Source organism: Somniosus microcephalus, chromosome 32 (assembly GCF_052327205.1).
Source record: "Somniosus microcephalus isolate GS21.2 chromosome 32, FLI_Smic_1.0, whole genome shotgun sequence".
Classification (NCBI taxonomy): Eukaryota; Metazoa; Chordata; class Chondrichthyes; order Squaliformes; family Somniosidae; genus Somniosus; species Somniosus microcephalus.
This window is the reverse complement of record NC_141018.1, coordinates 32980928-33008404: the sequence shown is the minus strand read 5'-3', so window position 1 is coordinate 33008404 and position 27477 is coordinate 32980928. Positions and strand designations below refer to the sequence as shown.

The window sequence follows — 27477 nt, the reverse complement described above, 5'->3', positions numbered from 1 at the left end:
ATAACCCGTACTGGTTGAGATCAGCTAGCACAGTACAGACCAGGGGTCAAACCTTCTGATCAGTGTGGCTCAATTCCTTATTGAACGGTGAGCAGTCACCTTCGTAATGAAACACGTTGGGCACTACCTGGAGGTACCAGAACACTGTACAGGGAAAATCGTAGGGCCTGTGGTTGAGGTAGGTTTTTCCCCCCTCCCATAATGTAACATTGGGAAACAAAAGCACATTTTTCTACCTCTGTCCATGTTCACTGCGGTTTTTATATTTAAAAGAACAGACAGAAGTGAATCCGAATCTAAAAAAATCAAGCTTAGGGCAGTTTATGATGAATCGAAATAAGCTAAAATTCCAAGCCATAAGGATTAGTGCTTTGGATTATGAGCACTTTAAATATCATTAAACTACGAGTTTCAGCGTTGATCCTGTGGCAGTGTTAACAGGGATTTTTAAACTCCTTTGTTTCCTGAGCTGCTGACTTTTTTAAAAAAGAGGGCTTTAAATTTATCCTGATGTAATTAGCAGGAACACAACAGGACACCTTCCCTGAAATGTCTAAATGATTCCATGAATGTAGCCTCTGTAGTGGTCCGCCGCATATTCCTTCAGTGTAGGACACGACCGCATCACAACAGACGACGGTTCTGTTCGCGCCCAACATCCACACCTGTGGACGAGTGAGCAGGGCAAATTTTATGCTGGCCCGGAATTTGCGGCCAGCGGCGAAGTAACGGCGCTTGCCGCTGGCCCCGAAGAAAGCTGCCCGCAGAGATCGCGCGAGCTCTGTGGCGAGAAGTTTGCTGGTTTTGACGCGCAACTGATTTCAGTGCAGTATAATGGGGAATCCCGAACGCGACCTGCTGGGACGCCAACAAGCTGTCCGAGCGGCCAATCACATTGCATAATTCTCAGACAGGGAAGCAGGAAATGAGAACCCGCTTTTATCCTGACTTTTTAAAAATGTTAGAGAGATTGGGGCTCTCACATGGGGATAAGGAAGAACCTAAAATAATCATGAACAAACTTAAAAAAACAACTAAGTTTTTAAAAATTGTAGTTTTTAATCGTAATGGAGACGTGTGATATTTCACAAAATTAAAATGTGTTTTTCAGGACCATAACGTTTGTTCAGCAGTCGATACGCTGTTAAAGCCCCAGTTACACCTAATCCAACAAGGCCCAACATTTAATGGGGTATTTAACAGCGATATTACCACGGAAAAGCCCAAGTTTGTGTCAGTTTCACGGATTGCCGGCTATTGGGGGTGGGGGTGGTGGGCGGGCCAGAGTGCAGCCAGTGTCGGAGACGTGAATGACTGATCGCAACTTCAGGATTTTCGCGTTTAGCTACACATGTGGTACATCCTGAAGTTGCGGTCAGTTTCAAAGGGGTAATAACGGCGAACGCTCGTAGTTCGCAGTTATTACCCATCACAAATTCCGGCACATAGTTTTAAACATGGAACCTGAAGATCGCGGGTTTTAAGGGCCGTCAGCTCCCGAGGGGGTGTGGCAGCACCCGATTAAACAAGCGGGTGGCCAGCGGGGGCCCCGGATAGGGCACTGCCCAGCCACCGTCAGCGGGGAAGGGCTGCTTTGGTGGTGTTGCAAGCTGCACAAGGCTCGTGTGTCGTGGACTGTTGGCTGCAGCACGGCAGTAAAGCAGCTCGGGTACTCTTTGTTTGGACCAAAAAAAAACCCAATTGAACTGTAAATAAACAAAAGTTCAACTAAAACTTAACAAATCAAATTAAAATTTGGTTTTCCGGGTTGATAATGCACTCCAGTCCCCGCGGTGCCCACCAGTCGCGGAAATACTCAAGCGCGCCGGCGGACACCGCGTGCTCCAACTCCAGGGCCACCCGGGCGCGAACATGGCCGCGGAAGAGAGGCAAAGCAGCTCGGGTATGGCCAAACCTGACCCCACCCGCTGCGGAGAGGGGAAGGTAGAGTTAACGATTCAGGCCGATGACCTTTCGTCAGAATCCACTGAAGCGTTAACCCTACCGCCCTCCCTCCACAGATGCGTGCTCCCAGCATTTTCAGTTTGACTTTCAGATTTCCAGCACCTGCAGTGTTTCACGTTTTGTTCTGATCCTATCCTGACATGCACATGCACTCACTTCCCAGGAGGGGGCCCACGTGATAGCGTGCAGGAGCCTTGGCCGATTTTTTCTTCTGGTCTCCCCGAACCAGGGCTCGTGAAAGCTGGCCGCAAGTTTAGCTTACAAAAGGTAATTTGGTATTTGCACCACCAGTTCCTGAAGGGCAGATTTGGTGCAAACGACTGGTTTCGGTAAATCTGCACACCGGGAACACCAGTTTGTGCTGCGTTAGCTGCTCTCTGCCCGTAGCAGGGGCGGTGGGGGGGGGTTGTTCCAGTTCCCTTTTCCTAGGGATAGAAAACTCTGGTCCTTCCCGAAAACTAGGGTTTAAGCAAATCCAACAGGTTCACATTGTGGTTGTTGTTGGGACGTGTGGGGCCCGTGCTTCTAGAACGGATGGTGGAAACTCTGACCAATGCTAATATAACAACGGCCTACACTATAAAAAGGTGTCTGGTGAGGATATCCATGAAGGTTTGATCGCTCAGTGTTAAAGTGTTAGTCAGCCATTGCAAAGCAGGGGTGTTAATTGTTGGCGCGTTGTTAAAAGGCACAGCCTGTGCTCACCGGCTGCCACAGTGCTAAATACACACAAATGCGTCAGCGAAGAGTTATTTTATTGGTATACCTGTTGGGTAAATGTAAAAAATTAGGAAAGTATCTGAAACACAAAAAAAAAATTGGAAAACATGGAGATTAATGACAAACACGGCTAGAAACTTGGGGCAACATTAACAAATTCTGTTTCGGTATGTTAAAAGGCCGCCACCGTGACTTGCCTCGTGGAGGTGATGGGTACTCTGCGCATTCAATGTGAATATTCACTCTACGTGTTTGCACTAAAACCACTAATTAACACCCCTATTTAAGAAAGGAGGGAGACACAAAGCAGGAAACTATAGACCAATTAGCCTAACATCTGTCGTTGGGGAAAATGCTGGAGTCCTTCATTAAGGAAGCAGTAGCAGGGCATTTAGAAAAACATACTGCAGTCAAAGAGTCAGCATGGTTTTAGGAAAAGGGAAATCATGTTTAACAAATTTGCTGGAGTTCTTTGAGGATGTAACGAGCAGGGTAGACAAAGATGAGCCAGTGGATGTGGTGTATTTGGATTTCCAGAAGGCATTCAATAAGGTGCCACATAAAAGGTTACTGCATAAGATAAGAGCTCATGGAGTTGGGGGTAATATATTAACACGGATAGAGAATTGTCTAACTAACAGAAAGCAGAGAGTCGGGATAAATGGGTCATTCTCCGGTTGGCAAACGGTAACTAGTGGGGTGCCACAAGTATCGGTGCTCAGGCCTCAACTATTTACAATCTACATTACACTCGGTCCCTTCATCCAAGTTATTAATGTAGCCAAGTTTGCGGATGATACAAAGACGGGTGGGAAAGCAAGTTGTGCAGAGGACTCAAAGAACCTGCAAAGGGATATAGACAGGCTAAGTGAGTGGGCAAACATTTGGCAGATGGAGTATAATGTGGTAAAGTGCGAGGTTATCCACTTTGGCAGGAAAAATAAAAAATAAAATTATTTTTTTTAAATGGAGAGATTACAAAATGCTACAGTTCAGAGGGACCTGGGGATCCTGGTGCATGAAACACAAAAAGTTAGCATGTAGGTACAGCAAGTAATCAAAAAGGCAAATGGAATGTTGGCCTTTCTTTCAAAAGGGGTTGGAGTATAAAAGCAGGGAAGTCCTGCTACAACTGTACAGGGTATTGGTGAGACCACACCTGGAGTACTGCGTACAGTTTTGGTCTCCTTATTTAAGGAAGGATATATTTGCATTGGAGGCAGTTCAGAGACGATTCACTGGGTTAATTCCTGAGATGAGGGGGTTGACTTATGAGGAAAGCTTGAGCAGGCTGGGCCTATACTCATTGGAGTTTAGAAGAATGAGAGGTGATCTTATTGAAACATATAAGATACTGAGGGGGCTCGACAAGGTAGATACAGAGAGGATGTTTCCCCTCGTTGGGAAATCTAGAACTCGGGGGCACAGTCTCAGAATAAAGGGTCGCCCTTTCAGAACTGAGATGAGGAGAAATTTCTTCTCTCAGAGGGTCGTAAATCTGTGGAATTCTCTGCCCCAGAGAGCCGTGGAGGCTGGGTCATTAAATACATTTAAGGTGGAGATGGACAAATTTTTGCAAGATAAGGGAGTGAAGGGAAGTGGCTTTGAGCCCAAGATCAGCCGTGATCTTATTGAATGGCGGAGCAGGCTCGAGGGGCCAAGTGGCCTATTCCTGCTCCTATTTCTTATGTTCTTATGTTCAGGGACCTGGGCACTTCGTGAATGCTACACTTGATTAAAAAGTGAAACTTCTGCGGTTTATTCCATAGCCACAATGCACCACAATAACTTGCATTTAGATTGCACCTTTAACAATCAATCAATAGCAATAAAAAATGGGGAGCGATATAAAACTTGCCATCACCCATTTTACACTAATTGCACAAAATCAAGATCTACCTCAGATGAATTTTAAAGTGTCAGGTTGTTCTCCTGAGATTCCCTGATCCTGTCCACAGTATGTGCAGAGAGGACCCATCTTCTTCCATTTAGAAAGTTAAATATTCAAATAAATTGCTCATGGCCCAACTCCCCCGGTCACCCAGACCCAAGGCCCCGACTCTCCCTTATGTATGGGACCTCAAACCCCAACTCTTGCTGGTGTCCGAGGCCAGGGGAGGTTACTCATCTCTGCATTCCTGAACAACTCTTATCCTGATATTTGGGATGAATACAGCAGGATCGGTACAACTCCATTGAAGTTCTATTGAACCACGAATGCTCCATTTCCGCTACAATGACAATAAGAAACTCACACACACACACACACACACACACACACACACAGAGTCTGGCTCTAGCACAGTTAAATTTGGGCTCCTTTGATTCCTGTTAATCCCCACTGGATTCATGGGCACAGCACGTTCCGATCTAAAGAGCAAAATCTAATGGACACAGCTGGAGAAAGTTTAAAAAACATTTCCACTCTTTACCTTTTCATCATCCTTCCATTCCTGGAAGAGGCCACAGTGTGACTTTCGCCAGCAGATAACTTGGCGTAATAGTTCTCGTACTCTATGGGAGCTGTGAAGAGACACACAGGGCTTGCTTACTCACTTTTGAGGCAAATTCAGAATGGGAAACTTTTTAGAAAGCAAATATCATTAAACATAGGGTACAGTAGCATAGTGGTTATGTTACTGGACTAGTAATCCAGCGGCCTAGACTAATGATCCTGAGACACGAGTTCAAATCCCACCACAGCAGCTGGGGAATTTAACTTCAATTAAATAAATCTGGAATAAAAAGCTAGCATCAGTAATGGTGATCACAAAACTACCGGATTGTCATAAAAACTCATCTGGTTCACTGATGTCCTTTAAGGAAGGAAATTTGCCGTCCTTACCTGGTCTGGTCTCTAGTGTCAGCCGTGGCTCAGTGGGCAGCACACTCGCCTGACTCAGAAGGCTGTGGGTTCAAGTCTCGCTCCAGGGACTTGTGTACATAAAGCTACGCTGACGCGCCCAGTGCAGTACTGAGGGAGCGCTGCACTGTAAGAGGTGCCGTCTTTCAGATGAGACATTAAACTGAGGCCCCCGTCTGCTCTCAGGTGGATGCAAGAGATCCGGTGGCACTATATCGAAGAGTAGGGGAGCTACCCCCGGTGTTCCTCCCTCAACCAACATAAAAACAGATTCTGGTCATTTTTGCATTTCGGTTTGTGGGAGCTTGCTGTGCGCAAATTGGCTGCCACGTTTCCCACATTACAAGTGATTCCACTTCAAAAGTATTGCACTGGCTGTAAAGCACTTTGAGACGTCCGGTGGTCGTGTCGTGAAAGGTGCTATAGAAATGCAAGTCTGTCTTTCTTCTTTCTATAGGCGACTCCAGAGTCACAGCAATGTGGTTGACTCTTAACTGCCCTCTGAAATGGCCACTCCCTTGTACCAAACCACAAGAGGAAACTATAAAAAGACCTTCACCACCAGGACCACAGCAGTTGAAAAGGACAGCTCACCACCACCACCTTCTCCAGGGCAATTAATGCCGGCCTTGCCAGCGACACCCACATCCCGTGAATGAATGAAAGAAAGATTCGCACAATTTCACCCTATAGATGCTGGCAATATTATGCCCTAAAAAAGTCTCCAATTCTAAAGGATCAAATTCATGATGGGGCACTCCCGGTCAGCAATGGTGCATTGGTTGTGAAAGTGCGGACTGGAACCTCGGATTAATCCATTAATTTTATTAATTGGAAAAAATCAAAAAAGGTGGTGGCTCCACAATTTCCCGACCAGCGCCATTCCCGATCGGGAGCACCCATTCAGGAATCGGCCTTAAAGACTTGCTGAATAAACGCAAAGCTCACAGTATATCAAAACAATTGATAGCCGAGAATGCTATAAATCTCTAAAGGCGCCCTCAATGGCTTGTTGACTAAATGCACTGCCCAATGTGGTACTGAGGCACACAGGATCATGAAGGTTACATCACGCCTACAGCACAGAAACAGACCATTCGGCCCAACTGTTCCACGCTGGCGTTTATGCTCCGCTCTACTTCATCTCACCCTATAGCATACGCATCAATTCCTTTCTCCCGCATGTACTTATCTGGCTTCCCCTTAAATGAATCTCCGCTAGTCGCCTCAACCACTCCCTGTGGTAGCAAGCTCCACATTCTAACCACTCGCTGGGTAAAGAAGTTTCGCCTGAATTCCTTATTGGATTTATTAGTGACTATCTTAGATTTATGACCTCTAGTTTTGGACTCCCCGCCCAGAATCTCCGGTTTGATTCCCAATCTTTACCGAGCAAGCCGATCTCATCAAAAAGGAGCTAGAGGTTCTGCTACAAGTGGATTCAGTGCCCCCGGGTTAAGGAGATGGAGAAAAGAGCCTGTGTCTTTCTTCTTCCCCCCCCCAAACCCCTCCAGTGTTGCCAATGATCACCCTTCTTCCCCTAGGTGTGGGGACCCTGCCTGGGGAACAACTTCAGGGGACCAAGCATCCGCCAATAGCGCGGCCAAGTGGCCATTCTTTACGTATAATCCTTGATGGGGAGCATCAGTAGGCTGTGTGTCCGTGTGGGTCTCGCAGTCAAACTTGACCAGATTCTCACCCACACCCCCTTCCAGCAGGGCTTACTGGCAACGTTCCCCCTAAGGGCCGCACAGACCAAGCGGGAGGACAATTGCTCTTCCATAACTGATTGCAGTGTCCCCACTGCTGCCCCCGGCTAAATGAGCAAGTCTGGGATTTTCCTGGCGTGAATTTATCCAGTGAGCAGCTGGATCACTCAGTAAGCCATGGGGAAAATCCAGCCAGTAAATGCACGGGTGCGGATATCAGGTAACAACAGTGGGTTTGCTGTGATGCACCCTATAGTCAGATAGCCTACTGACACACACATGGCCGTCGGTAAGAAGGAAAAGCAGCTCCGCAGCAAGAGCGAGTGTCTTCAGGAGAGGGGAGGAGAGAAGGAAAGAAAAATTCTCTGAATAAGCCCTCCTCTGGTTTGTAACTCTTATCTAAATCCCTCAGTCTTGCAATCCCTCATTAACCTCTCTGAAATGGCATGTCCGACGTGCTTGGGACGGAATGAGAGAGGGCAGCAGAGTCTTACCGGGTGGATTCAGTCCTGTCATTTTCTTCTGAATGAAGCAATCCATATCGGCATCAATGTCGCACAGCTCCAAAACCTTCCGAGTTTCCTCGTACAGCTGTAGAAAACATTAAAGGTTGTACAAGCTTGAGCTGGAACCTGTGGGCTTTTTGCACTCAGCAACACATACTGGATGGTTCCAAGTGAGCAACTGCAGATTATGTCTCAACAAAATCAGGGGTGTTCACTTTGCAGTCACTCATCTTTCAGTGTGCATTTTAGAACGGTCCCAGCGATGGTGGGATTACAGTTATGTGGATAGACTGGAGAAGCTGGGGTTGTTTGCCTTAGAGCAGAGAAGGCTAAGAGGAGATTTGATAGAGGTGCGCAAAAATCATGAATTGCGCAAAAATCATGAATTGCTTTATAGAATAAATAAAAGAAACTGTTTCCAGTGGCTGAAGGCTCGATAACCAGAGGGCTCCGAGTTAAGGTGATTGGCAAAAGAACCAGAGGCGACATGAGTGTAGTGTATGTGCCTTTAAGAGCCCCCTGTGTACTGTAATGCCGGTAATGGCCACTCGGGCTATATAAGCCTGTATATTGTGTTGTATCAGTTAGTTCACCTCCAGACTTTGTTCAGTAAACACCTGTGAAATTAACTCCTGCCTTCAGTGTCTCTATTAACACACGGATACAACAATGAGGAAAAAAATTTTACGCAACGAGTGGTTAGGATTTGGAACGCGCTGCCTGATAGGGCGGTGGACACAGATTCAATAGTAGCCTTCAAAAGGGAATTGGATAAATACTTGGAGAAAGAATTGCAGGGATATGGGGAAAGAGCGAGGGGAGTGGGACTGACTGGATTGCTCTTCGAAAGAGCCGGCGCAGACTCAATGGGCCGAATGGCCTCCTTCTGTGCTGTACCATTCCATGACTCAATGCCATCTCACATATAAACTTGCTCTAGTGGCATTAGTGAGTAAATAGCCAGTGTGTGGTATTGGATCTCAATAGAACGGTCCCAATCTGTGCAGATGTGGCGGAGCTCAACCATTACAACAGTGACTACACTTCAAATAAACTACTTCATTGGCTGCAAAGCGCTTTGAGGTCGTGAAAGGCGTTATATAAACGCAAGTATTTCTTTCTACAACTGGCTGCAGTGCCACGAGTTAAAGAGGGGAATATCAGCCGGAGGTCCCAATCCCATTCCCAGTTGCGATCCAATGACTCCACTTGGAAAGCGTGTGGGGGGGAGCGTGGACATCAGCTGAAGACCTGAATTTATTAAGGGGAAGCTAGACAAGTACACGAGGGAGAAAGGAATGGAAGGATATGTTGATCGGGTGGAGAGGAGGCAAGGTGGGAGGGGGCCCATGTGCAGCGTAAACACCGGCACTGGCCAGTTGGGCCCAGATTCTGTGCTGTAAACTCTATGCAAGACAGGATTGGGTTTGGCTATGGCCAGCCTCCCACAGTCGAATTTCTGCTAGCGCAGATTGTCCAGATGCAACAGTATAAGGTGTTCACCAGGTAGCAGAGGGCCTCTGGTGTCTTGGAGCCCTGTCCCAGCAATCAGCACCTTCAGAGAAAGTGGAGAAAACAAAAAAAAAACCCTACAAAGAAAGATCGATCAGTCAAGGTACCAGAGGGTTTCTGGTACCCATGGAAATATCAGCCTCTACCTCCAGGATAGGAGGAGATGTATGGGGACAGGTTTAGAGGACAAAAAAAAACCCAAACTAGAATAGGCCCAGGGATTAGTTTGAAGAAGCCATATTGGGGTCAGAGCCAGACGGTGTACTTTTCAGTAAGCACAATACCTCATCATCTTTCACACACTGCAATGAGAGCTGGTTGCAGTGCATCCACAGCGAGTTCCGTAGGTTGTTGATTCGGTCGCACTCCTGCTGGTGAAAGACCTGAAGCCAAGAGAAAAATAAGAGGAAAGCCAACAGTCAGTCAGTCAGTCAGGAATGAGCAATCTCCATCGCTGCAGCAAGTGAACTGCCACAGTACAACAACTTGATTTAGTGTGAATTACCACCCGAGCAATACAATTCAGGGCCAAAGATCCCAGAGGCAGTTAGTACTCACTGAATTAGAGAGAGTGCAGCATCAGCGTGGTCAGCGAGCAGGGTCAGGGATGAGCAGGAACAGCAGACAAAAGATATTGTGCAAGACAGCAAGTGTTACGAGGGGAAGGGAGACACCCAACACATCAAGATCTGGCCTGACAAACTCTGGAACAACTATTTTTTTTTTAAAAAGCAATATCTTGTATAACAAAGCACTTGCCCTACTCATCACTGTGATTCCTAACCATAGCAAGATTTCTCAACTAGTATTTCAAGGTTAACATTACCATTTCTTCTGAATTTTTAAAATATTAATTATGAATGATGAAGTGGAGCTGATGAGGATTTTGAACTCAGTTGGGTTAATGATGACATTGATTCGATTCATCAATGGTTAGACTCCCTTTTCAAAAGACCCACCAACAATGCGACTCTCTTTTTAAAAAGGAGGCACAGAGGACATTCCTCCCCCGACGGCTACGAGAGTTTATTCAATGAATAGACGAGTGACACAGAATAGGGAAGTCCTCGTCTACGCTGCTTGATGAACTCATTGACTTTGGGACATCACAATTGGCCTCAATGCTACGGAGTTGTGGGGGGGAGGGCAAATCTTTGGTTCCCGCTCCCGATCACTACCCAGTGGCCTTGGGTGGCCCACGCGGGTGAGACTTTAGGATCAGCATCGGGATTGGCTCGGATCGTTGAATAGCCTCCTAGCACACAGTCTAGGTGCACACATTATAAATGGCCAATTGGACAAGTACTAGAGAGTGCCCAGTGTTCATGGAAACACACCCCAGCAAAAATCAGCAATTTGAAGAGGAGGCGGGAGGGAGGGAGAGAGAGAGAGAGAGAGAGAGAAGATGGAATTGCTGAAAAGGTAAAAAATAGGAGGCATGGAGTTGAGATTCTGTCCTTTAAAAAAGGGAGACTGATAGCATGAGTCCCAGTATTAAAAAAAAGTGACATTTGAAGGGGGCACTCCCCATTAAAAGGAGCACATCATATTCCAATACTCCAGGGCTAGTATGTACTTCAATGTGTTACCTCGCAGGTATTGATATGCCCTTGTTCCCACTCTTGTCGAATCTTGTCCAGCTGTTCCACATTCTGTTGATAAACACGCTCTGAAAAAACAAAAAAGGGCTCCTTTTATTCCGAGACAGGTTTCTAGGTAAAAAACCATGACCCCGACTGGATTCGAACCTGCAGCGGCCGGTTGGAGCCGGATCCAGCATGTCTGATGTGGTTTCACTCCCATTCGTTTGGGAAACGCGGCATTCTACTTGAAATACGACTTACAGAAAACGACTTCACAGAGTGAACTGCCCAGGGAGGCAGTCGAGGCTAGTAACATCAGTAACATTTTAAGAGGGAGTGGGACAGCGTTTGGTGAGAAAAATCAGTTGAGGGATAGAGGTAGTGAACTCTGAATTCTGTTTTTGAACTCTGGCTGGTCAGATGGATCAAAAGGTCTTTCCTGGTCCTGTATATTCCCATTTTCCATATATAATATAGCCCAAAAAGTTGGAATATATTATTGCTTCAAAAGCTCATCAGTACAGCTTTGTGACACCATAGAAAACTATCATGGTGCCCACCCGTGTCTTTTTATTCCTATTCTCCCCCTCTTTGCTGAAGTTAGGCACCCGTTAGGATATTGTTCCATGGGCACGGGCCTATGGAGTAAAAGGAGTTGCTAAAAATCAAAATTGCACTGTAGAAAGTTGGGAATGCAATATAAATCCAAGCTCAAACAAATACTGTGGCAACAAGAGCAGGTCAGAGGCTAGGTATTCGGCAGCAAGTGTCTCACCTCCTGACTTGCCAAAGCTATCGACAAGGCACAAGTTAGGAGTGATGGCACTCTCCACTTGCCTGGATGAGTGCAGCTCCAACACTCGAAGCTTGACACCATCCAAGACAAAGCAGCCTGCTCGATTGGCACCTTTTCCACCACCTTAAACATTCACTCCCTCCACCACCGGCGTACTGTGGCTGCAGTGTGTACCATCGACAAGATGCACTGCAGCAACTCGCCAAGGCTTCTTCGACAGCACTGTGATGAAATATATTCCATTCATCACTGCCTGTGACTGTGGTCGGTTTCAGTGTCATTTCCCTTCCCCCAGTCCTCATTGTATTATGTATTGGAATGTGCTGTGTGTAGGGCTCCGCCCATACCTGGCCCCTTTTGTAAGCTGGCTCAGTGTGGCCTCAGCCTCCAGAAGGAAGACATCTCTCTCTTTTACGTGTTACTTTCTAAGTTAATAAAAGCCTTATTTTGTTTCGCTAACATCGAGTCTCGGAACTTATTGAGGCACATCAAGCACCTCCCAAACCCTCGACCTCCACCGCCTACAAAGGACAAGGGCAGCAGGTGCATGGGAACACCATCGCCTCCAAGTCTCACACCATCCTGACTTGGAAATATCGGCAGTTCCTCCATCGTCGCTGGGTCAAAATCCTGGAACTCCCTCCCTAACAGCACTGTGGGAGTACCTTCACCACACGGACTGCAGCGGTTCAAGGCGGCGGCTCACCACCACCTTCTCAAGAGCAATTAACGATGGACAATAAATACTGGCCTTGCCAGAGACGCCCACATCCCACGAACAAATTAAGAAAATGGTGTTCCAAAAATTCAGCCAACAGCTTGCCAAAGCCAACTGATAAACTTAATGGGCCTTATTTTGCGCCCTCTACAGGTGCGTATGCATCTGATGGGGCCGCGCAAGTTACGGGTTTAGGCATGTGCTAAAACCCGGAACTTGCGATCAGTCAAAAATTTGCGACAGGTCATCCGCATTCCCGCGAGAAGGGCCTCCGCAGATGGAGAGTTGGGGCTATTTGCCCAACTTCCGCCCGTTGAATGCCTGCAAAATTCTTATGCCTGGTAAAAACAGGAGTAAGGCCTGCTTTTAGCAGCACAAGAGTTTTACAAAAAAGAGAAATAAAATTTTATCACTCATTCATACATTAAAAACCCTGTCCAATAAAGTTTATTTTTAGCCCCATTAAACACTTTTTTCTCCCCAAAAATTAAATTCATTTAAAATGTAATTAAATGACATTTCATTTAATTAATTTCAAAGACGTAATTTTAAAAAAATGTATTTCATGTGTTAGTGGGTTTTTTTATACGTACAGAACTCTCATAAGTATGAATGGGGATTCCCTCCTTTTATTGGTTGGGTTGGGCCGGCCTACGTGATCCCAAGGGTGCTCGCGAACCGCCTGCGCCCCTGGGATACATGGGCCTCTGTCCGCAGGTACCCGGAGACACCCAGGATCGCAAGTCTCCATACCTCCCGGGCCACCAGGTAAATGTGTACTTTTTTTTTTTTTAAAAACAGGTCGGAGGCATCGCCCGCAAATTTTGGGGCCAAGATAATCAATGACATTCCAAATCCAACTGCAGAGAGAATTCACTCCGCATCTAACCTTGTGTGGTAAAAGAGCAACTCCATTTACTCTGCCCCAATAATATGCCCGATCACCAGATAGGCACCCCTACTGTGGTATTTATACATTTCTTGTATTTGCCAACCCGTGACCTCGGAGGGAAATGATCATTTTTTTGTTGGGTTAGTCGAAGCCCAGTAGAAATCGGATCGAGACAGTCCAAACTCAATCCCTTCCAGAAAAGGGGAATTCTCTACCACAGAAGGCAGTGGAGGCCAATTCATTAAATATATTCAAGAAGGAGTTAGATATATTTCTTAAGGCTAAGGAGATCAAAGGATATGGGGAGAAAGCAGGGGCAGGGTACTGACTTTGGATGATCAGCCATGATCTCATTGAATGGCGGAGCAGGCTCGAGGGGCCAAATGGCCTACTCCTGCTCCTATCTTCTATGTTTCTATGCAGAAATTTAAAAAAGTCTGATCTGCAAAGATATTTCTCTGCTGGGTTTCCAGCGGCAATGCCCGGGAGATTCACAGTCCATTCCAGGGAGACTGCAGGACAGTCCTGGAGGATTAGCAACCTGACACGAGACTCATGTTAGTGCCTCCAGTCCCCCAACTCTGGGTCTGGCACAGCCAACAAGCAAGCATATCCCAGAGGAAACTTGCCAGATTCACTTTGTGCTTTGTTTAAAAAAAAATATGGGCTTACCTGCCCGCTGGCCTTAGCGAGTTTCTTGCTGTGCAAGACCAGTGCGTCAGGATCCAGTGGTGCTGGTGACACCTTACCCAGTATAAAAATAGCTCGAGACCATTTCTACCTCTGCACTGCAGATCAAGCAGTCTTGGTTTGGCACTGACCACCCACACGACACACAAACACCAATAGGAAATGTGCAGCAAAGAGCTTAATAAGCAAATTCAAAGAGCTTCTAGGGCTATGCAAAATGTTGTGCATGTACACTTGTGAATGAATATCCAGAATGCAAGATGAAAGTGTTGCTTCTACCTCGCATATACTAATAACGAACAGATGGTTTACACTTGTGTGTCAGTTACCTCATGATGGAGACAGCCTATTAATGGACTGACAAACAAGTTGCACGGTGCAATATTAACAGCAAGGGTGTTGGTATGAAGTTCTTCTGCTATTCTAAACCAAAACTGTGGAATTTCATTTAATCCTAATAATAAGTTTGTTATATCCTCTGTTATTTAATCTGTGGGACCAGAGTTTGAGTTGGGGAATTATTTAAAAAAAAATTTGGGTTGTGGGTGAGAGATTTATGGTCTACTCCTGGTTGCTGCGAAAGCCGTAGAACGCCTTCATATTTGATAGCAATTGTTTAACAACAGAGTGGCTTGTTAGGTCACTTGAGGGCCTTTGGTGTAAATGATATACAGGAAACTCTTTTATCCGGCTCCGACAGGACCGGCGTGGTGCCGGTTGATCAAAAAGTCTGGATTAGAGAAGTATAGTTACCAAGGTACGAGAGCCCTGTACACAGCCACAGGTGCAGGAGCCCCGGTTACACAGCCACTAATATACAGTAAAACTTAACCTGAACCTACTCCTGAATTTTGCCGGTTAAGAGAGATTTCCGGATATTTAGGTGCTGGTTAAAAGAGAGTTTCCTGTAGCGTGGGACTAGTCATATATAGGGTAGACTGGGCAGGTTCCCTTCCCTGAAGCACATTAGTGATTGGTCCATTTGTTTTTTTTTTAATGGCAATCTGGCAGCTTTGATGTTTGTTTTTCCACCCACTCTCTGGTGCCAGTCCACATATGACCAGATTTATTGAATTCAGTTTCACAATTTGCCACTACTTATGAGTTGCAAGTCCAGTACCGTAAACACTACCCAACTCGCCTCCCACACAATCTGGTGGGGTTGCCAACCCCCAGGATTGCCCTAGAATCTCCAGGAATCAAACATGAACCTCCAGGAATTGGTTGTTGGCAACCCAGGAGAAAAAGCATTGACCGGGGGGTGGGGGGGGGCGGTGGAAAAAACAAAAAAAAATTGTGATTTTGTTTAGTAGTTATAAAAATATTGGGGGGGGGGGCGGGGCGGCAAGAAAAAGCTGTTTGATATCTAAGAATCGTCCAATCGTGTAATGAAGAGTCTATTCACTTTCCGATTGGCCGTGGGAAGGCGGGGCGCCGAGAAGGCGGACATGTCAGGTGACCAATGGCGGGCGGGCAGGCACGCGCGAGGGGGGGGCAGGACCATTGGAGGCAGGCGGTCATGTGATGACACCTCCAGGAATATGTCCAATCAGAGTTGGCAACCCTGCTCTCTGGTAGTATCTTGGGAGGGTGCACTAACTAAAATCAACATTGCAGAACCTACTCATTGCCGGCCAACCGGTTTAGAAAGTTCGGGTTTCCCCCCCACCCCGTCTTAACCCCGGGGTCTTACTAATATTACCCGTCTGAAAACACAGAAATGCATAACTGTCCTGACAAGACGACAAGGAACCTGGAGCCAATCAATCAATGGTTTTTTTTTTTTGGGTTGTTGTTGCATTTGGCGGGAACGTCGTCCAGGCGACTTGGACAACCGGGCTCGCGCGGGCGGCGGTTGGTTGCGCAAGCAGAGCGCCAAAGCGCGCGCAACCAAATCCTGCGAGCTCCAGGTACCTGGCGGTTTAGGAGGAGGAAAAAAGATGCCATAGCAACCATGAACCTGCATAACAACGAGGCCTACCAGACAGGTTGGCCACTGTGAAATTATGACACCAAGTTATAAATTGTGTAAGTATTAAACTCACCATGTTAAGTGTATACAAGAGAAAAAAAGTGTTTGCTGAAAGGTCCCAAATGTATGTATAATTTTAGTTCTTGGCATAGAGAATATTTCAGTTTATAATTATCACTGAATAATTAAGTTTTAACACCATCTGGATGCTATATTTGTAATGTGAAGTACTGTATGCACTATTCAGAAAGTTAAGTAACTGTAGTTAAAACCACATCTGTGAAAACTTTAAGTTCAAATCACACTAGTTATGGAAACTCCATTCTTCTATTTTAACAAAAAGCTACTAATCTGCTTATTTTAACTGCATTAGCGCAGCAGAGATATGTCCTGAAAAATGCAGCACACCTAGTATTAATATTGCAAAGTGTGATTCCAGTCCACAGATGATATCACCTCTCCTAAACACCAAAGATTCGGAAAAGGAGGAACAAGAGTCACCAGAGTGTTGCATCAACAGCACGTGCCTATTTCAATCCTGCTCCCGCCTTGTTGCACGCAAGTTGGCGCCTATGGGTTTCAGTCCAGTTGAGACTGGTGGGAAGTATGGCCTCTCCCCTCAAGCTAGTTCTCAGGGTCCCAAATGGAATGGGACTGGGCAATCTCAGGCAGCCCAGCTCCAAGTTGGAGCATGGTGACATCACAAAACTATCCATAACTTTGCACCAAGTTAGCAATGTCGCTCATGGGTGCTAGCAGATCCAGGGAAACTGGAGTCTTCCTGGGCTAGTCATTTTCAAAATAAAATATATTACAGTAATGAAGGTAATAAAACAACCATCACTGGAATATGAATTTATAATCAATTTTATATAAAAAATCTCTATTTTACTGATGTATATATGGAACAGTTACTTATGTGTCGATTAAAATAATCAAAATAAGAGTTGGGTGATGTTCCTTCAATGGCTGCGTGAATATGCGAGCGAGGCATGAAGATCCCAGCCAGGTTCAACCCCCGGTCTGGGCCGAGTTAGCCGATCTCAGCCAAGATGGTGGGCGGGATGCTACGTTTGGCTTCATTGTCCTGCAGCTACATAGGAGGAATGCTCACTTATGACTGCAATCTACTGACCCCTACTGGAACGCGTGCGAGAGATTGAGCCTTTAATCTCTGGTGTTTAGAAGAATGAGAGGTGATCTCATTGAAACATATAAAGATTCGGAGGGGGATTGACAGGGTAGATGCTGAGAGGTTGTTTCCCCTTGGCTGGAGAGTCTAGAACTAGGGGGCATAGTCTTAAGTGGCCAACCCCCTTATCCAGAGACTGAGACGAGGAGGAATTTCTTCACTCAGAGGGTTGTGGATCTTTGGAATTCTCTATCCCAAAGGGCTGTGGATGCTGAATCGTTGAGTATATTAAAATGCAGAGATCGATAGATTTTTGGACTGATGGGGAATCAAGGGATATGGGGATCAGGCGAGAAAGTGGAGTTGAAGTCGATGATCAGCCATGATCTTATTGAATGGCGGAGCAGGCTCGAGGGGGCGTATGGCCGACTCCTGCTCCAAATTCTTACGGCTTCTGCCGATGCCAGGTGAGGATGAGGTTAAGCTCGCCTGTGATATGTCCAATGGTTAAAAGCATGCTGGCACTATCTAGGCTCGTGCACGAAGAATGGCCACTCAAGTAAGGTACTGGGCAGTTGGTGGCCATGGAATCTGAACCTCAGCAATGCCTTCATGAGGAGGAGGTCAATTAGAGGGGAAAAAGTACACAAACTATAACAAGATTGAAGTGTTTTACTCATTTCATACTGCACAAAAATGGAGCAGGAATCGACAGTGTGCCACCAATTTGCTTGATACCTATAAAGAAATCATGTGGGCAAAAGAAATAGGTCATGGGCTTCCACTTATGGTTTCCAGTCTCATCAAGGGAAGCACGAGGACAGATGCTGCTACTCAGGAACCATCTCATGAGTTTCTCTTGGCCAGTGGACTGCACTTGCTGTGGGAAGGCACAGCATGGCGGAAAGGGGAAAAGATACAAAATTGTACCAATGCATGGATTGTACAGTGCTGGGGTTAGAAACTAGCTCTTTCATCTCGGTGACCTGGACTTCCATCGTTTCCAGGATGATTGGATGAGTTTCCTGTCTGTGAAATGATGATCATTGCATTCAATTGAGACCTTGACCCTATAGCACAAAACTGCCCCCAATTCAGCACCAAGTGGTACTTAATTGGCAGTCAGAGGGGCTGCAGGATGATATCTGTGGGCAACAGAAAAAAATCTTGTTAGTGCAGTATGGGGTGATCCGAGGCTGGGGTTGAGGTATATTGCTGGGGCAAAGTAGAGGGATCTTCACTATCTGGCTGTGCTATTCCAGATCTAGCAGTGCCCAGAATGTATAATTCCAAACTACCATCCATAGAAACATAAAAGATAGGAGCAGGCCATTCGGCCCCTCGAGCCTGCTCCGCCATTCAATGAGATCATGGCTGATCATCCAAACTCCGTACCCTGTCCCTGCCTTCTCCCCATATCCCTTGATCCCTTTAGCCTTAAGAAATATACCTAACTCCTTCTTGAATATATTGAATGAATTGGCCTCAACTGCCTTCTGTGGTAGAGAATTCCAGATTCACCACACCTCTCTGGGTGAAGAAATTCCTCCTCATCTCCGTCCTAAATGGCTTATCCCTTATCCTGAGACTGTGACCCCTGGTTCTGGGCTCCCTCGCCATCGGGAACAGCCTTCCTGCATCTAGTCTGTCCAGTCTTGTTAGAATTTTACAAGTTTCAATGAGATCCCCTCTCATTCTTCTAAACTCCAGCGAATACAAGCCTAATCGACCCAATCTCTCTTCATACGTCATTCCTGCCAGCCCAGGTATCCCTTACCTCAAAGCACAAAATTTGTAGAAAAAAATTAAAATTCACAGATACTGATCAGTTGTTGTGTCAAAGGGAGGCTTACAATAGGAAGTGAATCTTTTCTTTATTGAGAAAGGTGAAGTGTCCACCACGATGGAAATTGACCCAACAAACGAGCCAGAGAGAAGACAACACCAAAAGGTTCATTAACCGACACGGCATGCAGAGTTTTTGGCACCAGCTTAAAAAGACCAAATTGTGCATCGCCGACAAATGACAAGGAATTGGGCCAATGAACAGTTTTGCATTTGGCAGAAGCCTCACACTTAAAGATACAAACTAGGTTAACCTCTCAGCTGAGAGAGGAAGTACAGAAAAAAGGGGGGAGAAAGAGAGAGAAATAATTGTCGGGAGGATGGAAGAGTATTTTAGTACGAACATATGAATTAGGAGCAGGCCACTCGAGCCTGCTCCGCCATTCAATGAGATCATGGCTGATCCGATTACTCCACATTCCCGCCTACCCCCGATAACCTTTCACCCCCTTGCTTACCAAGAATCTATCTACCTCTGCCTTAAAAATGTTCAAAGACTCTGCTTCCACCGCCCTCTGAGGACGAGAGTTCCAAAGACTCATGACCCTCAGAAAAATTCTCCTCATCTGTCTTAAATGGGCGACCCCTTATTTTTAAGCAGTGACCCCTAGTTCTAGATTCTCCCTGTCCAGACCCCTCAGGATCTTATATGTTTCAAGCAAGTCACCTCTTACTCTTCTAAACTCCAGTGGATACAAGCCTAGTCTGTCCAACTTTTCCTCACAAGACAACCCGCCCATTCCAGGTATTAGTCTAGTAAACCTTCTCTGAACTGCTTCCAACGCATTTACATCCTTCCTTAAATAAGGAGACCAATACTGTACACAGTACTCCAGATGTGGTCTCACCAATGCCCTGTATAACGGAAGCATAACCTCCCTACTTTTGTATTCAATTCCCCTCGCAATAAACAATAACATTCTACAGGAAACTCTCGTTTAAACGGCACCTAAATATCCAGAATTCTCTATTAACCGGCAAAATTCTCACTCCGAAAACAACACCTCAATAACCGGCAATGTTGCCGAGTCCGAGTCTCCCGCGGTGGCCGAGTTAGTCAGTGGGGGTAGTTCTCCAAACTGCCACTATTCGGCTTCTTGGTGCTGTCAGAAGTCGGAACACCTCAATACCCCCGTAACAGGAGTCTGACTCTCCCGCGCTGCCGGTAGTCTCTTCTGATCCGCCATTTTACAGGGGTACTGTGTGTCTCCCACGCTGCCGGTAGTCATTGCATTGCATTACCCTCAACTGGCAGTACTGTACTTAATCAAGCATCTTCCACCATCCATTTAACACAACATTCTGTAGGTGAGTACCCAATTACTGTAAACTGCACATTTCTTGATTTTTTTTATTTGTGTGTTAAAAATAGCCTCGGTAGATAACCCTCTCCATCATCTGGAATTTTTGATCAACCGGCAACACGCTGGTCCCGTCGGTGCCGGATACCAAAGAGTTTCCCGTATTAACTTTCCTAATTACTTGCTGTACCTGCATAGTAACCTTTTGATTCATGCACTAGGACACCCAGATCCCTCTGCCTCTCAGAGCTCCGCAATCTCTCACCATTTAGACAATATGCTTGGTTCGACTTAGCTACCCTGTGTGAGATGCAAGTGCCTGCCTTCGGTATGGCCGCGTTATCTCCAAGCCTGAAGGTTTTTTGGTTCCAGCCCAACTCCAGGACCTGAGCACATAACCCTGGCAGACAGTGGAGTGCAGTACCGAGGGACATTTGTCAAAAAGGTGCCAGTCTTCAGATGAGACGTTAAACCATAGTCCCATCGTTCCTGGCGGTGCAGGTGGATCCAAAAGATCCTTTGGCACGATTACAAAAAGAGAGAGCAGGGAGTTCTACCGGTATTCTGGCCAACATTTCTCCCTGAGCCACCACCACCACCACTCTGGTAATTTAGCCAGTTGATGCTTGGATCTTACTGTGCGAAAAATTGGTCAATTGCTTGCTTAATTAATTAAATTTCAAAGCAATTCATTCTTTGTGAAGCGCATTAAGATGTTGCAGAGAGATGCAAGTCGCTAAATAAATGCAAGCCTCTCTTTCAGGTATATGCCTTGCGATGGAGAATAATCACACCTAGGATATATTTCTTAAGGCTAAAGGGATCAAGGGATATGGGGAGAAAGCAGGGACAGGGTACTGAATTTGGATGATCAGCCATGATCTCATTGAATGGCGGAGCAGGCTAGAGGGGCTGAATGGCCTACTCCTGCTCCCATCTTCGATGTTTCTATTTCTCCAATTTTGTCAATTCTGTAAGGGGGTGCTGGTCAATGACAAACCCCCTCCAACATAGGTTTAGTCCTCAAGCTTCTGTGTTGCTGATGTTGTGGGGTGGGGTGGGATAGCAGCAGAATTTATTTTCTCAGGTTCTTCTCGCACCTGCTTCCTTAACTCTGCCAATTACATGTGGTTTAAGAACAAAGGCACAAAATGCTGTAAAGATTAAACTGCCACTGCTGGAGATCTGAAGGACCCAAGGTCACGTGATATCACGCCAACGGAAATAAAGTAGTCAGACCACAGGTCAGTGCAACAGCACATTTTGTACCATTGTTGAGGGCGGGGAGACAATTAGCTTTTCTGCAAGACCTTACTAGCACTTTTAGCCACTGTGTGGTTCAAGAACAAAAAGGTACAAAAATGGTGCAAAGATTAAACTCCACAGTCAAGGTTCAGATGGGCTTCAAAAGCAATCCATTTAATTCAAGGCTGAAGAGAACTGGCATGAGAAAGGGAATTACTTAAAGATCCGTAATTCAATATAATCTCAAGTTCTTTCTAAAAAGTCATAATCATGTTCTGCAAAAGAAATGCTCGAAGTTGGAATTGATGAACGGACATTTTAATAATGAGGAATTAAAAACTAGAAGGCCCCACATTCAGTGGTATTGGTAATGTGTCAGTCATGGCTCAGTGGGTAACACCCTCGCTCTGAGTCAGAAGGTTGTGGGTTCGAGCCTCCCTCCAGAGAATTGAGCACAAAAATCTAGGCTGAGACTCCAGTGCTGAGGGAGTGCCGCACTGTCAGAGGTGCCGTCTTTTGGATGAGACGTTAAACAGAGGCCCTGGCTACTCGCTCAGGTGGACGTAAAAGATCCCACGGGACTGTTTTGTAGGAGGGCAGGGGAGTTATCTCCGGTATCCTGGGCAATATTCATCCCTCAACCAACATCACAACAGATTATCCGGTCATTAACACATTGCCGTTTGTGGGAGCTTGCTGTGCACAAATTGGCTGCCACGTTTCCTGCATTACAACAGTGACTACACTTCAAAAAGTACTTCATTGGCGGTAAAGCGCTTTGGGGCGGTCGAGAAAGGCACTATATAAATGCAAATCTTTCTTTTCTAGCTGGGGATGGTGGAATGATAAAGCCAAGTTTTGGGAAAGCACCCAATGCCCAAGAAATCCCACCCATGGCATATACACTAAAAAAAACGCTTGGTCAAACTTTGCGGTGTAGGGATTGGATGGTACATACCTGCATCATTCACTGCGTCTCGACTCTGCTTGGCCTTACTCTGACTCTGTGGAGCAGACACAAACATCACTTAATTGCAGTCAATGCTTTTTGATTAAAAACATGATACGCTTATCAATTACTTCATAAAAGGTGATGAGTCGAAGAAGAGATGATGAGTCGAAAGAAGAGATGAATAAGGCTTTTATTAGCTAAGAAGAGACCATGCTTCTTCGTGAGTGACTGAACAAGTCTGAACGAAACCCACACAGTGGTGGGTGGAGTCAGCTGAGGCATGCCTCCATACACAGCGCCACCCAGAGGTGGCAATATACAATACAGTGGTTTACCACATTCACCCCTTGTTTAATGTGAAGTCCGGCGGGGTGAAGGGTACTACAAGTTAAGTCTATCAGGAGGCCTTGTCTGACGTCCTGATCGTCGTGGTGGCGGCGGTGGTGTTGCAGCATCCGACGTCGGGTCTGGTGTCTGGGTGGTTGGCGAAGATTCCTGGGGCTTTGGCATGCCGTCTGCAGGGGTTGGGTTGGGAGGGGTGGTGGGGGATAACAGTGGTAAGGGGGATAACGGTGGTAAGGGGGATAACGGTGGTAATTCAGGGGTACCCGAGGGTGCGAGATCTCGTATGGAGACCGTGTCCTCCCGCCCGTCTGGGTATGTCACCCAGGCATACTGGGGGTTGGCGTGTAGGAGGTGCACCCGCTCGACCAGGGGGTCCGTTTTATGCGTCCTCACGTGCCTCCGCAGTAGGACGGGCCCAGGAGAAGTCAACCATGCCGGTAGCGAGGTTCCCGATGTAGACTTCCGGGGGAAAACGAACATTTTCTCATGAGGGGTCGCATTAGTGGCAGTACAAAGCAGTGACCGAATGGAGTGAAGCGCTGCAGGGAGGACCTCCTGCCAGCGGGAGGTCGGAAGGCCCTTAGATTTTAGTGCTAAGAGGACTGCCTTCCAAACCGTCGCGTTCTCCCTTTCCACCTGGCCGTTCCCCCGGGGGTTGTAACTGGTGGTCCTGCTCGTGGCGATACCTCTTGTTAGCAGGTACTGCCGAAGTTCGTCGCTCATGAACGATGAGCCCCTGTCGCTATGTATATAGCTGGGGAACCCGAACAGAGCGAAGATGTCATTCAGACACTTGATGACCGTGGTACTGGTCATGTCTGGGCAAGGGATGGCAAAGGGGAAACGGGAGTACTCATCAACTATGTTGAGGAAGTACACATTGCGGTCAGCGGAGGGGAGGGGCCCTTTAAAATCGACGCTCAGGCGTTCGAAGGGGCGGGTGGCCTTGATCAGGCTTGCTCTGTCCGGCCTATAGAAGTGCGGTTTGCACTCGGCGCAGATTTGGCAGCTCTTGGTCATGGTCCTGACCTCCTCGATGGAGTAGGGCAGGTTACGGGATTTGATAAAATGGAAAAACCTGGTGACCCCCGGGTGGCAGAGGTCATTGTGGAGGGACTGCAGCCTATCACTCTGCGCGTTGGCGCATGTACCACGTGATAGGGCATCTGGGGGCTCATTGAGTTTCCCTGGCCGATACAAGATATCATAATTGTAGGTGGAGAGTTCGATTCTCCACCTCAAGATCTTGTCGTTCTTGATTTTACCCCTCTGCTTATTATTAAACATAAAAGCTACTGAACGCTGGTCAGTGAGCAGGGTAAATCGTTTCCCGGCCAGGTAATGCCTCCAGTGACGCACCGCTTCTACAATAGCCTGGGCCTCCTTTTCGACGGAGGAGTGTCTCGTCTCGGGGCCCTGGAGGGTCCTTGAGAAAAAGGCCACGGGTCTGCCCGCCTGGTTAAGGGTCGCGGCTAGGGCGAAGTCGGAGGCATCGCTCTCCACTTGGAAGGGGATGGACTCATCCACCGCGTGCATTGCGGCCTTCGCGATATCGTTCTTGATAAGAGTGAAGGCTGCACACGCCTCTGGTGTCAGGGGGAAGGAGGTGGCTTTGATGAGGGGCCTGGCTTTGTCTGCATAGAGGGGCACCCACTGGGCGTAGTAGGAGAAAAACCCCAGGCATCTCTTCAGTGCTTTTTGGCAGTGGGGAAGGGGTAGCTCCATTAGGGGGCGCATTCTGTCGGGGTCGGGCCCGATGACTCCGTTCTCCACCACGCAGCCGAGGATGGCCAGGCGCTTGGTGTGAAACATACATTTTTCCTTATTGTACGTTAGGTTCAGCCGTTGGGCCGTACGGAGGAAATTTGCTAGATTAACGTCGTGGTCCTGCTGGTCGTGGCCGCAGATGGTGACGTTATCCAAATAGGGGAAGGTTGCCCGCAGCGCGTTCTGGTCAACCATTCGGTCCATCTCCCTTTGGAAGACCGAAACCCCGTTGGTGACGCCGAAGGGGACCCTAAGGAAGTGGTAGAGGCGGCCGTTTGCCTCGAAGGCAGTATACTGGCGGTCCTCATGGCGGATGGGCAGCTGGTGGTACGCTGACTTAAGGTCGATGGTGGAGAATACTTTGTATTGCGCAATCTGATTGACCATATCAGATATGCGAGGGAGGGGGTACGCGTCCAGCTGGGTGTACCGGTTTATGGTTTGGCTGTAGTCGATTACCATGCGGCGTTTTGCAGTGGTTTTAACGACTACAACCTGGGCTCGCCAGGGGCTAGTGCTACCTTCGATAATGCCCTCCTTCAAGAGCCGCTCCACCTCAGAGCTGATAAAAGCTCTGTCCCCGGCACTGTACCGCCTGCTTTTGGTAGCGATGGGTTTACAGTCGCGGGTGAGGTTAGCGAACAGGGGAGGGGGGGGGGACTTTTAATGTGGAAAGGCTGCAGGTGGTTTGCAACGGGCGATTTAAAAGTTGTTGGTTGCAGACTGAGTGGGGGGAGGGGTCCACCGTATGCTAGTGTGACACTCTTAAGGTGGCACTGAAAATCCAACCCTAGCAGGACGGCAGCGCAAAGACGGGGCAGGACTAGCAGTTTAAATTTTTGATATTCAGTGCCCCCTACTGACAGGGTCACCACACAGTAGCCGCTGATGTCCATTGACTGGGACTTGGACGCCATAGAAATGCGATGGTGCGTTGGCAGAATCGTGAGGGAGTGGCTACGTACCGTGTCGGGGTGGACGAAACTCTCTGTGCTCCCGCTGTCGATCAGGCAACTGGTGGCGCGGCCGTTTACCGCGATATCCATCATGGAGCTGGATAGATGGTGAGGGTGGCCTTGATCCAGCGTCACGGAGTCCAGTATGTGGCTTAGTGAGTCACTATAGTCATCCGCCGAGACGGTGGTCGGTTCCGGTGACGAAATGGCGGTTGAGTGCGTTGGATACGATGGCGGCGGATGCCATGCGGCCGGGGGTACACAAAATGGCGGATAAGATGGCTGCTCCCACGGCCCGCACGCTGCGCTGCTGGCTGGCTTCCCCTTGCAGGCGTTAGCGTAATGGCCTTTCTTCCCGCAGCCCGAGCAGGTAGCTGTCTTAGCTGGGCAGTGCGCTCTGGGATGTTTTAACTGGCCACAGAAATAGCATTTTTGGGCCTGGTTACTGGGCATCGAAGCAGTTCTTACCGGAGGCTGCTGTCTCGGTTGGGTCGCTGCAGCGGTTGGTGCCGGGGGCGGCGGTCCCGTGTCCCACGGTTTCGATTGCCATGTCTCGGCGCCGTTACGGGGGTATGCCTCGAGGTTTCGGTGGGCCTCCTCTAACGAGAGCGCAAGGGCAATGGCCGTCTTCAGGTCGGGTTCCTTGCTTTCTAGCAGTCTCTGCCGGGTGTGGTCTGACTGGAGGCCCCTGACGAAGGCGAGTCCCTGCGCGTGCTCCACAGCCGTTACCGCTTTACAATCGCAGTCTCTGCAGAGTGCCAGTAGCGCCCGTGCAAATGCCCCTACCGATTCTCCCGGTTGCTGCCTGCGGGATCCCAAGAGGTGTCGGGCGTAAATTGTGTTCACTGGGCGCGTATATTGCCCTTTTAGTAGCTCGAGGGCCGCCACGTACGTATTAGAGTCCCGGATTAGCATATATACTTGATGGCTCACCTGGGCGGTCAAAATTTTCAGTTTGTGATCCTCCTCTGTAACCTGTGAGATTGCGAGGAAGGATTCAAAGCAGCTCAGCCAGTGTTCAAACTTGGCTGATGCACCCACATCTTGAGGGTCGAGGTCCAGGCGTGGTGGTCTGAGGGCTCTCAGCAATGTCTGCTGTATCCGTTGCTGTTGTTGCTCCTCAGGTGTCGCCATTTAACTTTTAGCTAATAAAATTGATACGCTTATCAATTACTTCATAAAAGGTGATGAGTCGAAGAAGAGATGATGAGTCGAAAGAAGAGATGAATAAGGCTTTTATTAGCTAAGAAGAGACCATGCTTCTTCGTGAGTGACTGAACAAGTCTGAACGAAACCCACACAGTGGTGGGTGGAGTCAGCTGAGGCATGCCTCCATACACAGCGCCACCCAGAGGTGGCAATATACAATACAGTGGTTTACCACAAAACACAATTTCCACCAGCCGCTTTCTCAATTTCCAACTGCAGGGGGCAGCACAGCCAAGTTCACTCATGCTCTCAGCACCAAATTCCATACCAGCACATTTCGTTGCTGGAGTCACTGGATGGCAATCAGGAGCAAGGGGGGGGGGGTAAAAAGAGAGATTGGGGGAAAAATTCAGTTGTTTGCGCCTCCTGTTAGCGCCTTGAGGGCACAAAGCAACTAGCGCCCGGGCGCGGCGATGTTTGCACCGCTCGCGAAATTAACTAGACATTTTTGCGGCGGCGCTAAACACTACCGCCACGATCTCCTGCGCCGGCAGATCGTGACATCAGTCGAGTGCGCAACGCCCCGGATATTGAGTGGCGCCCCCTGCCTTACCGCCTGCCGCTAGCAACGACAGGTTGAGGGGAGGGTTATGCTGTCAGAAAGGGACTAGGGGAGCGCTATTTAAAAGGTGACCACTTCCTGCCTCTTTTGGTGACATTTTTGCACCACGCATTGTGTGTGTGTGTGTGTGTGTGTGTGTGTGTGTGTGTGTGTGTGTGTGTGTGAGATTCAATGCTGTGTGAAGGAGTTTTGGGTACTGAGCAGCACTTTGCAGGTTTATTTTGATTTGCCCTTCCT

The 27477-nt window shown here is 47.6% G+C and overlaps 1 protein-coding gene across 4 annotated transcripts in view; it reads right to left on the bottom strand.

Moving 5' to 3' along the window:
* The window catches only part of pstpip1a (proline-serine-threonine phosphatase interacting protein 1a), a 111984-nt gene that overhangs the window by 6759 nt on the left and 77748 nt on the right, over positions 1–27477 (bottom strand). For 2 of the 4 annotated variants that reach the window (XM_085972330.1, XM_085972329.1), the window contains exons 8-13: positions 22408–22453; positions 10865–10944; positions 9560–9658; positions 7752–7848; positions 5118–5208; positions 2732–2764 (exon numbers count right to left, since the gene is read on the bottom strand). In XM_085972330.1, the coding sequence (XP_085828456.1) occupies positions 2732–2764; positions 5118–5208; positions 7752–7848; positions 9560–9658; positions 10865–10944; positions 22408–22453 (446 nt within the window). The remainder of the gene's footprint in view (positions 1–2731; positions 2765–5117; positions 5209–7751; positions 7849–9559; positions 9659–10864; positions 10945–22407; positions 22454–27477) is intronic. The other 2 variants (XM_085972332.1, XM_085972331.1) reach the window with 1 other exon arrangement.